Source organism: Balaenoptera acutorostrata, chromosome 1 (genome assembly GCF_949987535.1).
Source record: "Balaenoptera acutorostrata chromosome 1, mBalAcu1.1, whole genome shotgun sequence".
Classification (NCBI taxonomy): domain Eukaryota; kingdom Metazoa; phylum Chordata; class Mammalia; order Artiodactyla; family Balaenopteridae; genus Balaenoptera; species Balaenoptera acutorostrata.
Window position 1 is genome coordinate 159,440,688 of NC_080064.1, and position 14,266 is coordinate 159,454,953.

At 51.0% G+C, this 14,266-nt stretch overlaps 1 protein-coding gene across 16 annotated transcripts in view; it reads left to right on the top strand.

Moving 5' to 3' along the window:
- NFASC (neurofascin) overlaps positions 1-14,266 on the top strand; it is a 97,151-nt gene that overhangs the window by 18,419 nt on the left and 64,466 nt on the right. For 11 of the 16 annotated variants that reach the window (XM_028167773.2, XM_028167792.2, XM_028167795.2 and 8 more), the window contains exons 2-6: positions 3,470-3,640; positions 9,746-9,763; positions 10,376-10,481; positions 12,793-12,989; positions 13,469-13,591. In XM_028167773.2, coding sequence (XP_028023574.2) covers positions 3,550-3,640; positions 9,746-9,763; positions 10,376-10,481; positions 12,793-12,989; positions 13,469-13,591 — 535 coding nt within the window. In that variant the 5' untranslated portion in view covers positions 3,470-3,549. Of the gene's footprint in view, positions 1-3,469; positions 3,641-9,745; positions 9,764-10,375; positions 10,482-12,792; positions 12,990-13,468; positions 13,592-14,266 lie in introns of those variants that run through there. The other 5 variants (XM_028167776.2, XM_028167812.2, XM_028167786.2 and 2 more) reach the window with 2 other exon arrangements.

The window sequence follows — 14,266 nt, forward strand, 5'->3', positions numbered from 1 at the left end:
TTCATGAATGGTTTTGTACGATGGCTGTGGATTATTCTTCCTTGCATCTCAGAGAAGCATCTGCCTCTCTGGAACTTCCTCCCATTTGATTCTTCTTTTGCCCCCATGGAGCTAAACAGAAAAATTCCACGCCCTCTTCAGACTTTCCAAGACAGTCATCACCACCCCCTCTTCTGCAGTCTCTATCTGCCCTCTCAAGGATATGGGATTTTCCTTATTCCTCCACGAGATGCTCCATAGTTAGATTGCATTTCCCTTGAAGAGCCCTGACAACTCCACCCCCAAGCCCCGCCCCCGGCTGGATGGTATGCTTCTCCTCTCCTAGCGATAACCTGCAATTGGTTTATTCATTTATTCTTTGATGGACATTTGGGCTCGTGCCACCTCTCAGCTATTGTGAATGATGCTGCTATGAACATGTGTGTACATGTACGTGTGTGAGTCCCTGTTTTTAATTCTTTAGGACATATACCTAAGAGCAGAAATACGGGCTCATATGGTAATTCTTTGCTTAATTTTTTGAGGTACTGCCAAACTATACATTTCTTTTTTAAATTGCAACTTTGCTTAGGACCTGTCATGCATATTGAGAGACAGGGAAATTGGATGGGAAAACCCTGAGCTAGGAATCAGGAGACCTGGGTTCTTTTCCTAGCTTTGCCACTAACCTACACAGTGACCCTGAGCACATCACTTCCCCTTTCTGGGCTCTTGTTTCCTCATCTGAGAAGTAAGGGGATTGCATAAAGCTAAATACTCTCTAAATTATCTTCCTTTTTAAAGATTGTTTTGGAAAAATTGGATTCCAGGAGAAGAGAGAGAGAGAATTGTCAAACAGCTAAATGTGATTATTTCTCTGTTCTTTTCCTACTGTGTTTTTAAATTGTGAGTTAAAGACACCCCAAATAATTGGACTTTCTTCTTGCCAATGTGTATCTAGTTAATGAATAGCTTCTGGCTGCCCGTTTCCATCAAGATTCCCAGAATAAGATATCCTTCTCTTTCCCATCACTTCCTACCACTTGGCAGCTCCTGAACAAAACATGGCGGTCACGGAGCCAAGACTGGAGCCATCCCCGCTGTCCTCCTGGAAGGAAAGCTGAACCTCCCCCCGGTGCTGGTTCCCTCAGCACTAAGGTTTCAGTTGGATAACCTGAGTCTAGCCTTTGGAAATGCAGGAGCCATGGAGAGGCATTAGCAGACTCTTTCTGAGACAGTGTGAGGATCATCTTAGGAGAAAGAACCAAAGACCTGCTGTGATGCCTTCCAGCCAGACAGTCCCCCCCTTGGGAGATTTTCTACTTTCTTAACTCTCTTACAGCTGGATGGTTCCCTGGCCAGAGAACAGTGCCTGTGTAGGGAGGGAATTTTGTCCTCCACTGATTGGAAGCCTTCACAGTTTGCTGCTCAGGTCCAAAGCATGTGTTCTCCTGCGCCGCCTGGTGGTTTTGTGGGGAAACACAAAACCTGTTTTAAACAGGTTTAAAACATGTGATCCAAGTGGTTTATTATTTTATTTGCTCATTTTTCATCCACCCATCACATGGTTTTGAATGCCTGCTATGTTTTAGGCACTATGCTGTATTCTAGGAATAACAAGATGAGGCACCTTCCCTTACAGTACCTTCCTTTTTATAGGGGGTACAGATTAGTGACTTTTAGAGTGAATACAAAGTGACAAGTGCTATAATAGGGGGTCATGAGTAGTGTTCAGGAGCGCAGACAAGGGGGCACATAAGTCATACTTAGCATAGCCTAATGGGAGAAGGCAGGTGCAAAGAGTGTTCTAGACAGAAGTTAATCTGTGCAGGAGTCAGCACAATAGAGCATTATGCACTAAGAGACCTGGTAGAAGACCCATGTTGGCTGGAACACAGAACACAAGGGGATGGTGATAAGAAATGACCTTGCAGACGGGGCTACATCATGCAGGGCTTCTGAGCCATTTCACGGACTTCATCTTCAAGTTTGGAGCAGCAGTGAGCTAGTGAGTTTGACTAGGGGAGTGGCGTATTTATACTTGCATTTGAGGAGTAAGCACTCCGGTTGTGGCTGGAGAATGAACCAGAGAGGCAAGAGTAGAAGTGGGGAGAGACCACTTAGGAAGCTGTTGCAGTAATTGGCGTGAAACAGTGGTGCCCAAAACCAAGGAGGAAGCAGTGGGAAAGGAGACCAGCAGATGGAGTCCAGAAATACACATGAGGTTGGAGGCTGGTATTGGGCCCAGCTTTCAGGAAAGAAATTGCTGAAATCTGAATCAGCATCCTCTAGTTTGCTCACATCCCGGCACAGGGCATGCCTTACACCCTCAGTCTGGAAACCTGGGAGACGGTGGGGTTGTACAGGTGATAGAGGCTTCGTATTGCTGCCAAACTGTTTTAAACAATGTGCCCATTTGATAGATAGCTGTTGGTCCAGCAAAGCTGGAGGAATTGTGGGGAAACTGCCTCCCACTGTCCTCTTTGCCTTCTTTGGCCCCATGGTAGGTAGAACAGCAAAATGGACCAGTTTTTACAACTCTGTGTTTCAGAGCCTCAGGCAGTTTTATAGCTCAGTATCTGAGCCTCAGCTGTAGGCCATTCTTGCTCTTCTCTCTCAGGACAAAGGGAAAAGGGTTTGTCTCTCAAGGACCTGTTCCAGGCTCCTTGGACAGCCATTTTTAACCCTTACCCCTGTAAGCCCTGGAATGATGTCTTGTGCTTGAGGATGTGAACATCGTGCTGTCATAAATGTTGCTTATTCTACCAACCTCCTGGAGCCTCCTGTCCTGGGCCCTCATCTCAGCACTGCCTTTATCTCTTAAGGGACAACATCAGGGACCACCACCAAATATTTAGCTGCACAAAGTGTTTGCAGAAATCATTCATTTACAAAAAGTCTTCGGGGCAACCCAGTTTTCACTTACCAAACTTCTGGCCCACAGTGCTGCCCCCTCCCCCTCTCTCTGGGTCAAAGGACAGCACTGTGATCTTGTCTCTGTGCTGCTACCCCAGACACGCTCGGCCTCGGGTCCACTCATCACACGTGGTTCATAGAGGCTGTGAGATTGGTGCATTTCCTACGGGCTCAGTGCATGGCGCCTTAGGGGCCAGTGTTTGTTTTCATGACTGTTCTATGCTGAGTTGCCCTTCCTTCTAGAATACTTGTTCTCAACAGGGGGTGGTTTTGCCCTCCAGGGGACAGTTGTCGATGTCTAGAGACGTTTTTTGATCGGAGGCAGGAGTGAGCTCTACTGGCATCTAGTGGGTAGAGGCCAGGGATGCTGCTCAACATCCTACAATACCCAAGACAGTTCCCCACACAAAGAATCACTGGGTCCCAAAAGTCAATAGTGCAAGGTTAAGAAACCCTGTATTAGAACATAGGTCTATAACCAAGGGGACCCTTGAGTCCTCAAGGCCCTGTAGGATTGCTGGAGCAAACCAGGAGTTCAAGAAAAACTCACCTGTCGTCACATTTCTTTCCACAGCTGAGCTCTGTCCGGGAGGCCCAGTTACAGCAGCTGGAGGCTGTGGGCCAGGGAGCAGGGAGCGAGGCCCAGTGCTCAGGATGGCCAGGCAGCAGCCATCGCCCTGGGTCCACACAGCCTTCCTCTTCTGCCTGCTCAGCCTCAGCGGGGCCATCGAGATTCCTATGGATCGTGAGTCCTGCGCCGTCCTCTTTTATTCTCCTGATTTGTGGCAGAGGAGTTGGAGGGTAGGGAAGGTCAGGGGAGAGTGAAGACCATTCAAAGAAGGTTGGGGACGGGGAAGCAGTGGCTTCTGGATTCAGAGCTGGGTTTCCCTCCGAAGAATCGATGCAGGTGGCCTCATATTTGGGAACCTGAGACCTTGAGTTTCAGTGCCGTCTCTCAGGGCCATGGCTGGGCTGATGGCTGCCTGGAGCCTGCTGAGTGGGACCAGAGCCAGCAGAGTTTGGAAGTCTGAGTGTCACTGGGGAGTTCTTCCCTCCACACCCCTCCCTCGGCCCTCCGTGGTCTTGACTTACCTATCGAAGTGGAGTTTCCAGGGGCCGAGCGTGGTGGACAGCTCTTATTTGCCTTTCTCATATGTCCAGGTCCTCTTGGCTGAAGTGGTGAGGAGGACAGATGGCCTGGGAGGGTTGAGAAGGAGATTACTTTTGCAAAAGACTGTGGCTAAATGAGGCATTAAAATAGAGCCCCATTATAATGTCACCGTGGGAGAACCAGGCATGGATTCCTTCTGTTTGTTTTCAACTTTCCCATGGTAAAGTCGAAAAGTAAAATCCATGGCATCTGTTTCCCATGGTGGGGGCATTATTCGGCCATCAGGATCATAAAGTAAAGCTTAAAATGCAGATCTAATAGCCATGTCTCCACCAACCATATCTGATGTTGCATTCGTAAATGGCCCATTGACTGGCAGCCATGCTCCTTGGCTCTGCATTTAGAAGTGTACCACCTTTGCCACAATTCTGACACTTCTGCCAGAAAGTCTTGGCATTCCAGTGCTATGATGTAGACATACCACCTCTGTCCCCTGTTCCCTGCTTCTAGGAATAGATGGGGCCCACATGATGCCAGCATTGACTTGGGCTCTCTCCAGGTGACAGGTGTCTGGGGAGGGGTGAGAGAGTGATATAGCCTCCAAGAAGTCCCCACTGAGCTCTCCAAAACCAGCCCCTGGGGCCTGGAATTAGCACAGCTTGGAGAAGAGTTGCAGGTATCTCTGCTCCCCGCCCCCCACTTCACCAGTAATAATTGCTCAGAGGAGTGGGTGCTTCTGGATGGAGAAAGCCAGGAGAAACTCTAAGTTGGACCCAGAGAAAGATGGACAAGGTTCCTACTGCCCTCCCTATGGCCCCAATGTGTGTATGTGTGTACGTGTGTGTGTGTGTGTGCGTGCACTCGCGCTCATGCACTTAGGGAGGGAGGGAGAGGGGAGTTGTAAAGGGGACTGTTCCCGTGGAGACCATCTGCACTGCTGGCTCAAGGATAGTTTCTCATTAACAGTCCCAGGCAGATAGTCTAATAAGAAGCATGATAAGGCCACGTCCTTGGAGAGGAGAGGGGCTGCAGAGGAAATTGGGTTATGAAGGAAGTGGTGAGGGCTCGTTTCTCTTCTGCCGCTTCTCCTCACTCACTCACCTGCCACTTTGATCCCTGGGGCTGGTGGGTGAGGGGTTCCTGCAAGGTGAACCTGTAAACAGATGGCTTTGATGTCTGTGTTAGGAATCTGGAGTCCTAAAGCTCAGCCGCGCCCCAGACAGGACCCCCGCAGTCAGTCTCTCCAGAGCACCACCTGTGGGCCAGAGAGCTGCCAGGACCCTGAGGAGGGTCTGGAGGACCCCTTCCCATGTGTTCACGGGAACTCAGGTCGCTACTTGCTCAAAGTCACACAGCAAACGAGTGATGGACTCATGGAAAGAACCCAGGCCTCTTGGCTCCCCAGTCTGGCACAACATGCCGCACCCCTACCTCTGGTAGTCTGCCCCCTTTTAGCTCCTCTTGGAGCCCCTGTTATTCTCCTTGGAATAGCAGCTGCCGTGTGCTTAATAGAGAGCTAAGGGCTTTCCAGGCATCATCTCCCATGATTCTCACAGCGAATCCATGAAGTAGGTATTATCCTTAGCTGACAGGTTAGAAATCCGAGGAGCAGAAAAACAAAGCTGTTTTCTTCTGCTCATAGTGGCAGGGCCAGTGTTTCTCTGAATGAAGAGGTGAGTCCTTCTGCAAAGCCACTCCCAGTGCCCTGGGAGCTACTGCCGGGAGCCTGCCTCATACATACTGTGCCTCCCTGGTTGCTGCAGGCACAGTGGCCGTGGCGACGTCTCCAGCCTGAGTCTACAAAAGCTGAATGCAAGACAGGAGTGAGGCAAGCCCTTCAGAGAATACCCAGTTGCCATGGGAAGAAGTCCTCTTCAGCCAGGATTTTCCCTCCCCCTGGGCCCAGGATAGACGCCTCCTAGATTATCTGAGCCTGTCCTTCCATCTCACCCTGGGCTGAGCCCCAGTGGAATGGGCTAGGGAAAGATCAGGCTTTCTCCCCTCCACCCCCAGCTTTATTGAGATATTATTGACATATATGTCAATTTAAGGTGTACAACTCGATGATTTGATGCACATATACAGTAGGAAATGGTCACCAGAATAGGGTTAGTTAACACATCCATCTCCTCACATAATTACCTTTTTGTGTGTGTGGTGATAACTTTGAAGATCTCTCATAACAACTTACAAGTATATAGTACAGTACAGTTCATTGTAGTTGCCATGCTGTACATGAGATCCCCAGAACTTATCCATCTTGTAGCTGAAAGTTTGTGCCCCTTGGCCAGCATCTCCCCACTTCCCCCACCCCCGGCCCCTGGCAACCACCATCCTACTCCCTATTTCTTTCAGTTTGACTTTTTTAGATTCTGCATATAAGTGAGAACACGCAGTATTTGTCTTTCTCTGTCTGACGTATTTTCACTTAGCATAATGACCTCAGGGTTCATCCATGTTGTTGCAGAAGGCAGGAGAGGTGTCTGCCCCCCCATGTTCATGCAGCATTGCTCACAATAGCCAACGGGAGCCACCTCAGATCAGGCACTCGTAACTTTCTCTGTGTGGTGGCTGGAAGGGACTGAGGGGCTCAGGCCAGAGGCTCCCCTGCCCGGCGTGCCCTCCGCTCGCTTCCCCTTTGCGAGGGCATCGTCTGTGCCCTGAGGACCAGGGCGCTGCTTCTGCCCTGGGGAGATTGGGTGCAGCAGGCTTTCTGGAACAGACCCCCTGGGCCGAGGCACAGTCCCTCATTGAACACTCGGCCTCCCGCTCCCACTGCTCTGCCAGCCGAGTCACATGTACCCCAACTCTCACCACCCCAAGCAGAACAGCATGACCTTTGGAAAAAGCAAAGGGTTGCCCCGTCCACCGGAGTGATCTTGCCAGAAAAGTGAGTCTGCTGGCAGCTTGCCGCTCCATCTCCCTCCCCACATCAAGGAACTCGGCATTTTTCTCCTAGGAACCCACAGAGGAGGGCCCTGGGGTAGGAGAAACACTTCCTCCTCACTGTCATCCCGGGTGGTGAGGCTGCAGGACACCTCAGCAAAGCACAAACACACACACACACACACACACACACACACACACACACACACACACACACTCCATCCTCCAAGGGATGACTGCTGGGGTGGTAGATATCAGAGCCAGGGAAAGAAAAGTGGCTCATGAATAAAGAAACCTTGCAGACTGGGCAGGCATCTGCCTCACCCCCTGCAGAGACCATTGGAAGACTTCTCCTCCCCCTTGGAAGTCAAAAGAGCAAATTCATTCTCCACTTGACATCGTCATCCAGCAAGTTCCATAGAAGGAGAGAAGGGCAGGTGGTGTGACATGGGGGGAAGGGGCGTTCCCGGGACTGGATGGGCCGCCTTTGTCCCTAGGCAGGCTGTCCTCGCTGTCTTCTCCCTGTGGCGGCATGTCCTCTGGGTTGATTGTGTCCCTGTAATAAACCCCTTGGTAGCACCATGGTGGCTGCAGATGTCATTACCTCTTTAGGCAAGTAGTTTCTCAGGAGGCCCCCGGCCTGATTTCAGTGTGGGGCTGGGGACAGCATCCTGAGAGTCTCCCCTCCCCCAAGCTCCGTCCAAAGTGTCAAGGAGAACGGAGTGCCAAGACCCCACCAGACTAGCTCATCTCTCCGGCCAAGGATGGATTTGCAAAAAGAGCTCTCAACCAGCAGTGGGAGAGCTGATTCTCATTCCTATTCTGCACCAAACTTCCTATGTGACCTTAACTGAGTGACTTCCCTTCCAAGAACCTGAGATTCCCTGGGCAACGTCTAGGGCTGTTTCCATTGAACTGGCCTTTACATAAAAGAGGCTTGAAGCCCATGTGGGCAAAGCAGATCCTTTGTCAGCCTTTCCATCCAGGGTGAGGCCAGAGCCCTCAACTGGATAGGAGGACCCCAGAGACGTCAACTGTGTCTTGAGATGAAGAAACCAGGGGCCTGGGCTGGTTTTCAAAGGAGTGGGTCAGGTGTCAGCCCTGCTGCTCCTGACAATGGTCCCTTCTCCCCACCTCCCCCTCCCTGCCCAGCCCCACTGATTTTCCAGAATTACCTTTCTTGGGCCGTGGCAGGAAAATCATAGATGGGTGAAGATGCTGCAGTGGGGAGCTCCACAGAGCCTGTGTTCAGAAACCACAGATTTCTGCTGTTCCCCTGGACTTTTCTTTTCCTTTTTGTTTCCTGCCAAGGCTGCCCCAGGCACATGGTGAAGCAGATAAAATTTCTCTTCAGTGCCCAAACAGGCCACACAACCCTGGCCCAATGAAAGAATTGTTTTGAACCTCTCCATAAGCCTTACTCTCAACACTTTCACTTCCTGATAGCATGTGTAGCAGGGCCCTCATCCCTGCTACCCTCCATCTCCCCTCTCTGTCTGCCTTCTCTCTCCTGTGGCTCCTCTTGCATCTCTTAGCCCTGTCTTAACTCTGCCTTCTCCAGGCCGCCCCCTCTCTGAGCCCCTAAACTCCTCTTGCGTATCTCACTGCAGTCAAGTCAGAAAGCTTTGAGGTCACCATGGCTCAGCCTTCCCCCAGGAAGCGCTCACTCGGAAAAGGTCAGCTCACAACACCGGCAGTGTCTGACATCCCCACCAGCATGAAATAAGAATGGCATACAGTAATATAATCATGTAATACATATATTGTATAATTGTAAGGGAAAAAGTTAAAAAGTTATAGCAACACATGTTGTCTTTTCTGCAGACAAATTTTAACCAAGCCCTTCTCCCCCCAAAGAGTATACCCTCTAAAACCTCTGAAACCTTGCTATTCAAAGTGTGGTCCACAGACCACCAGCACCGGCATCACCTGGCTGCTTGTCAAAAATGCAGAAGCTCAGACCCCGCCCGGACCTACTGAGTCAGAACTTGCATTTTAACCAGACCCCCCTGCAAGGTGATTCTCATGCTTCTCAAAGTGTGAGAAGCCCAAACCCCAAACGTGCACACACCCGTACATGAGCACGTGCACATCTCAGGTGAGCGCCGGGGAAAATTTGTGCCTCCTGCCTCTTTACCCTCTTTGTAAAAAGCACAGAAGGGAGTGGTGGGCTCTTCATCCCCAGAGTTTTTCAGAAGCAGAGTTTCCATAGAACAATGTACTTCTGCCATGAGCAGACGACGATAATTCATCCGTCCCTCGAGCTTTCCAAAGGATGGCAAAGGAGGAGACCATGAGGAGAGAAGGTGCTTTCAGATGTGAAAGAGAAGAAGGTGTAGAGGGAGGAGTGAGGCCTGTGGACCTGGCTGGGCCCTCGGGTTTCACCCTGTAGCGGTGGTTCAGATCCACTCCTTCCCTGGCGCCCCCAGCCTCACCCTTGGCTAAGGAGCCTGCTTTTCTCGGGGGCATCTGGAGATGACAGGCTGCATCTTCGGACCCCAGCCTCTTTTGAGCAGCATTACCACTCCTGATGGGAGACATCCCTGGAGACGTCATCATTTGGTCAGAAGGTGGTCATTCTGCTCCACTGCGCAGTCTGGTCTCCTGGGGGAGGCATCACCTTCTCCGCGAAGCACTTGCTGGGTCTGTCCCCAGCCCTGCTTGGCTATTCACGGAGTTCCGCAGCTGGGAGGAGACAGCCCGCACACTGCCCTCCCCAGACCTGCCTCGCCCTCTCCCTGTATGCTGGGGTGTGAGGCCACCTGGGCGATCAGTCGTGTCTGACCACAGATAACCGATAACCGTTGTCTTCTTTTCTCCCCCTCACAATGCTAACCCATCGGGAACTAACAGCAAGCATTCAGAATGAGCGTAAGTCCCCTGGACGCCTGTCTGCACTTGTGCCTCTGGGAGTTAGGAGGGCAGCAAGGAGGGGCGGGAAAAGGCCAGGGAAGAGATCCCTGGAGAACTTTGGAGTTCGGGGCTGGGAGTGAGAGGAGCTGGCTCTTCAGCTGCAGACAAGTCCCTGGGAGGGCTTCTGGGGACTGAAGCGTCTTTCAGCTCCAGCCTCACCACAGTTTGGCCAACTGTTGATCCTCCAGGGCTCAGAACCATCGTGGCCGCTAGGTTCTGGAAATCGAGCAGCTTTTGGCTCCTTTATTCATTCAACAAACATTTGTCAAGAACTGTTGTACGCTAGGCATTGTACTAAGCACTGGAGTCCAAGAATGAGTAAAACAAAAGCCTGGCCTTCAGTTTCTCACAAAGATATTATGAGATCTTAAAGGGATTCTTCTTATGCTTGGTCCTTGACGCACACCCCCTTTCCTGCAGCCCCGTTTAAGGAGCTGGGTCTCTAGAATGGGGCACTGTTCACCCCCCGCTTGCCTGCTTGTCTGTGTGGCTCCTGAAGCTCTTAATTTCAGCCGCTCCCCAAGGGCAGGTCCCTGCAGCCCTGACTGCCCACTGTGTGTGCTGTTGCAGTGTCCCAGCCCCCAACCATCACCAAGCAGTCAGTGAAGGACCACATCGTGGATCCCCGTGATAACATCTTGATTGAGTGTGAAGCAAAAGGGAACCCTGCCCCCAGGTGAGTGTACTGGCAGGTAAATCCAAGCTGGGTGGAGGGAAAGGGGCCTGCAAAGAGGGCATTTAAACCGTCCCCTTCCCCTGGGGTCTGATGATAGTTGAAGCAGCTGAGAAATTAAGTGTATCCATTCAAAAAGTGTCCATTAGGCACCCACAAGGTAGAAGGTACAATTTGGATAGCCAGGAAATTTAGCTGATGAGGACACTGGGGGCCAGAAAACTTAACTGGCTTAAGTTCACACCAAAAAGCCAGGACTAGGTGTTAAGTTTTCTGACTTTGAGTAAAACATTCTTCCCACTGCCTGTGTTCCCAGCATCCACCCCATGCTTAGGTTATAGGAAGTTCCTCTTCAAGCTAACTTGAGTCTTTCATTCTGAGCTCGTCTCTGCTTATTTGTGTGCACATCAGGATCACAGGAGATGTCAGCAGACACGAGTTGCAAGCCTGCTGTGCCAGGCTCTGGGTTAGATGTTCCTCACACTGTCTGTTCAGCCACCTCACTGCCCTTTGGGGAAGGACTCCTGTCCTCGTGAAGAGGAAGTAAAATGGAGGCACAGAGGTGCGAAGTAGCTAATCCCAGGCCTCTGACTGCCCAGGCCCGGTTCGTCTCTACCAAGTGATAAGCATTGGTGATAAGGATGCACTACGCGTCCACCATCTTCAAAACAGCGTCCACAGGCTGGAGCTTTCAGGAGCCTCATGCTGGATTCACACCCAGACGTGACAGGCCCCCACGTAGAGTGTGTCTGTCAGCAGGAGAAACGAGGCGAGGGCAGCCTGCCTCAGGTGTGTGGCGTCCTGCTTCTGCCTCCCTCCCCGGGTGTGCCCGAGATGGTCTGGCCCAGAGCTGTGAGCCCGGGAGCAAGAAGAGCCTCTCTTGCCCATGACGGGAGAAGCAGAAGTCACCCTGAAAAGTCAGGCAGGGCACTGGTGACCTTGCTTCTGAGGTTTGGCCTTTCTTCCACGGTCCTTCGCAGGGACATTGAGACACTGAGCAGCCACTATTGCTCCTGCTTCTTTTACTTACGTCCTGGGCGGCTGCAGACACACGTCCCCCCAGGAGAAGCATAGGGATGTTCTAGTCTCTCCACCCCGGGGCTCAGTTTTATTAAGGCTGCCTTTTCTTTCAAAATTGCTCCTCCCGAAATGTACAGCCACCGTTTTATAATCTACATCCACTGAGCAGCGGCATAGATAACCTGGGCCATTTCGATTATCAAATAAAGACCCAGGAGGAGCAGGGCTGGCTCCCTGATGTGTTCGGGTCGGGTGGAATAGGCATTTGGGTTTGCATTCCTAGTCGGAGGTTGGGAATGTTTGGGGGTGGAAGTAGCAGCTGACTCTGGATTTTTTTTTTTTTTTTAACATCTTTATTGGAGTATAATTGCTTTACAGTGGTGTGTTAGTTTCTGCTTTATAACAAAGTGAATCAGTTATACATATACATATGTTCCCATATCTCTTCCCTCTTGGATCTCCCTCCCTCCCACCCTCCCTATCCCACCCCTCTAGGTGGTCACAAAGCACAGAGCTGATCTCCCTGTGCTATGCGGCTGCTTCCCACTAGCTATCTATTTTACATTTGGTAGTGTATATATGTCCATGCCACTCTCTCACTTTGTCACATCTTACCCTTCCCCCTCCCCATATCCTCGAGTCCATTCTCTAGTAGGTCTGTGTCTTTATTCCCGTCTTGCCACTAGGTTCTTCATGACTTTTTTTTTTTCCCCTTAGATTCCATATATATGTGTTAGCATACTGTATTTGTTTTTCTCTTTCTGACTTACTTCACTCTGTATGACAGACTCTAACTCCATCCACCTCACTACAAATAACTCCATTTCGTTTCTTTTTATGGCTGAGTAATATTCCATTGTATATATGGAAGCAACCTAAATGTCCATCATCGGATGAATGGATAAAGAAGATGTGGCACATATATACAATGGATTTTAAAAAATCAAAATTGCTGCCTACTCCTCTAAATAGCACAATCCCCCAGGGGCTACTTGGTATCTATCACTTAGAGCCATGACTCCCAGCCTGGGTTGGGTAAAACTACTAATGTCAGGGACCTGCCCCAGAGGTTCACCTGGGTGGGACCCGGGTCCCGGAATTTTATCAGGCGTCCTAGCAGGTCCTGCTACTCAGCCAGGGCTGGGGCCCCTTGGTCTGGAGGAGCAGTTATGGGCCTGAGTCAGAGTCTAGGGCCCCGAGATTCTGACCTGGAGCTCGGAGCCTGGAGCCCACCCTGCTACTCTTCGTTGTCCCTGACCACCCCCCTCCACCCCACCCCCTTCATTGTCCACAGCTTCCACTGGACTCGCAACAGTAGGTTCTTCAACATCGCCAAGGACCCCCGGGTGTCGATGAGGAGGAGGTCTGGCACCCTGGTGATCGACTTCCGCAGTGGCGGGCGGCCAGAGGAGTATGAGGGGGAATACCAGTGCTTTGCCCGCAACAAGTTTGGCACAGCCCTGTCCAATAGGATCCGCCTGCAGGTGTCCAGTGAGTGCATGGGGCAGGCCCAGGATGCCCTGCTTCTGGCTCAGTGGAGGGCAGGGCATGGAGGGTCATTCCAGACGGGTTGTCCCACCCTTGTCCTGCAGGTACCTCGGTGCCCCGCGTGTCCTGCTTGCTTTTCCGCCTCTGAGCAGGGGTTCACCTCCCCCAACTCAAAAAGATTCCTTGGAAAAGAAGTTTCCAAACCGGTCGTGAACAACTTCACTGGCCACTCCGGGCGCAGGGCGGGGAAGGAGAAGAGGCTTTAAAGATGTACATCCATTCAGTCAGATGAAATAGGCCTCTCCCGCCTCTCAAGGGCTGCGCCTCGCTTGGACTCATAGGCCCCGTCCCTCTCTCATGCCTCCCTTGTTCTCCCATTTCCTCTTCTCTTTGCCCTCCTTGCGTGCCAGCCTCTAACCCTGCTCCTTGCCCCAGCCCAGCCATCACCCTCATCGCATCCTCCTTTGTCTGTTTCTCCCTAGAATCTCCTCTGTGGCCCAAGGAAAACCTAGACCCTGTCGTCGTTCAAGAAGGTGCTCCCTTGACGCTCCAGTGCAACCCCCCACCCGGACTTCCGTCCCCAGTCATCTTCTGGATGAGCAGCTGTAAGTCTTGGGAGTGTTTTATTTCTCTTTTAATCTTAGGGAGTGTTAAATGGAGAGGGGTCTTCCCAAGGCTAGACGACCTTGACTTGTGAGAAGCAGATATAAGGTGGCCATGTGGCAGAGAACACTGGCTTTGCAGAGAGAGGTTGCTAGGGCTCACTTTTTAGCCTGGCTGCTATTAGCTGTGTGATCTTGAGCAAGCTGCTTAACATCTCTGGGCCTCAGTTTCCTCCTCTGGAAAAAATAGGGCTGGTAATCGTACTTACCTAATAGAATTACTGTAAGGATAAATGAGTTAATACATCCAAAGTGCTTAGAACAGGGCCAGACACACAATAAGTGCTCAGTAATATTTGTGAGGATGAAGAAGAGGAAGAGCAAAAGGAATGGGATGGAGGGGAAACTGGTTTTCAGTCGGCCAATTGAAGGCAGGTTGAAACCAAGCCTCCTCTTTCAATCTTTGGTCCATCTGGATTTACTCCGATTCACTCTTCTTGTAGGACAGAAGTGGGATTCAGGAATGAAACTTTTGATAAAGGAGTGATGGGGAGACAGGATGTTTGGAGTCGGGGACAGAGTACCTCATTCAGAGCTTGTCCTGGCTCAGTTTTGGACAGAGACTCACTTAACTGCTCTGGACCGATGTTTATTCCTGTGTTTTCAGTCAAATAAAGG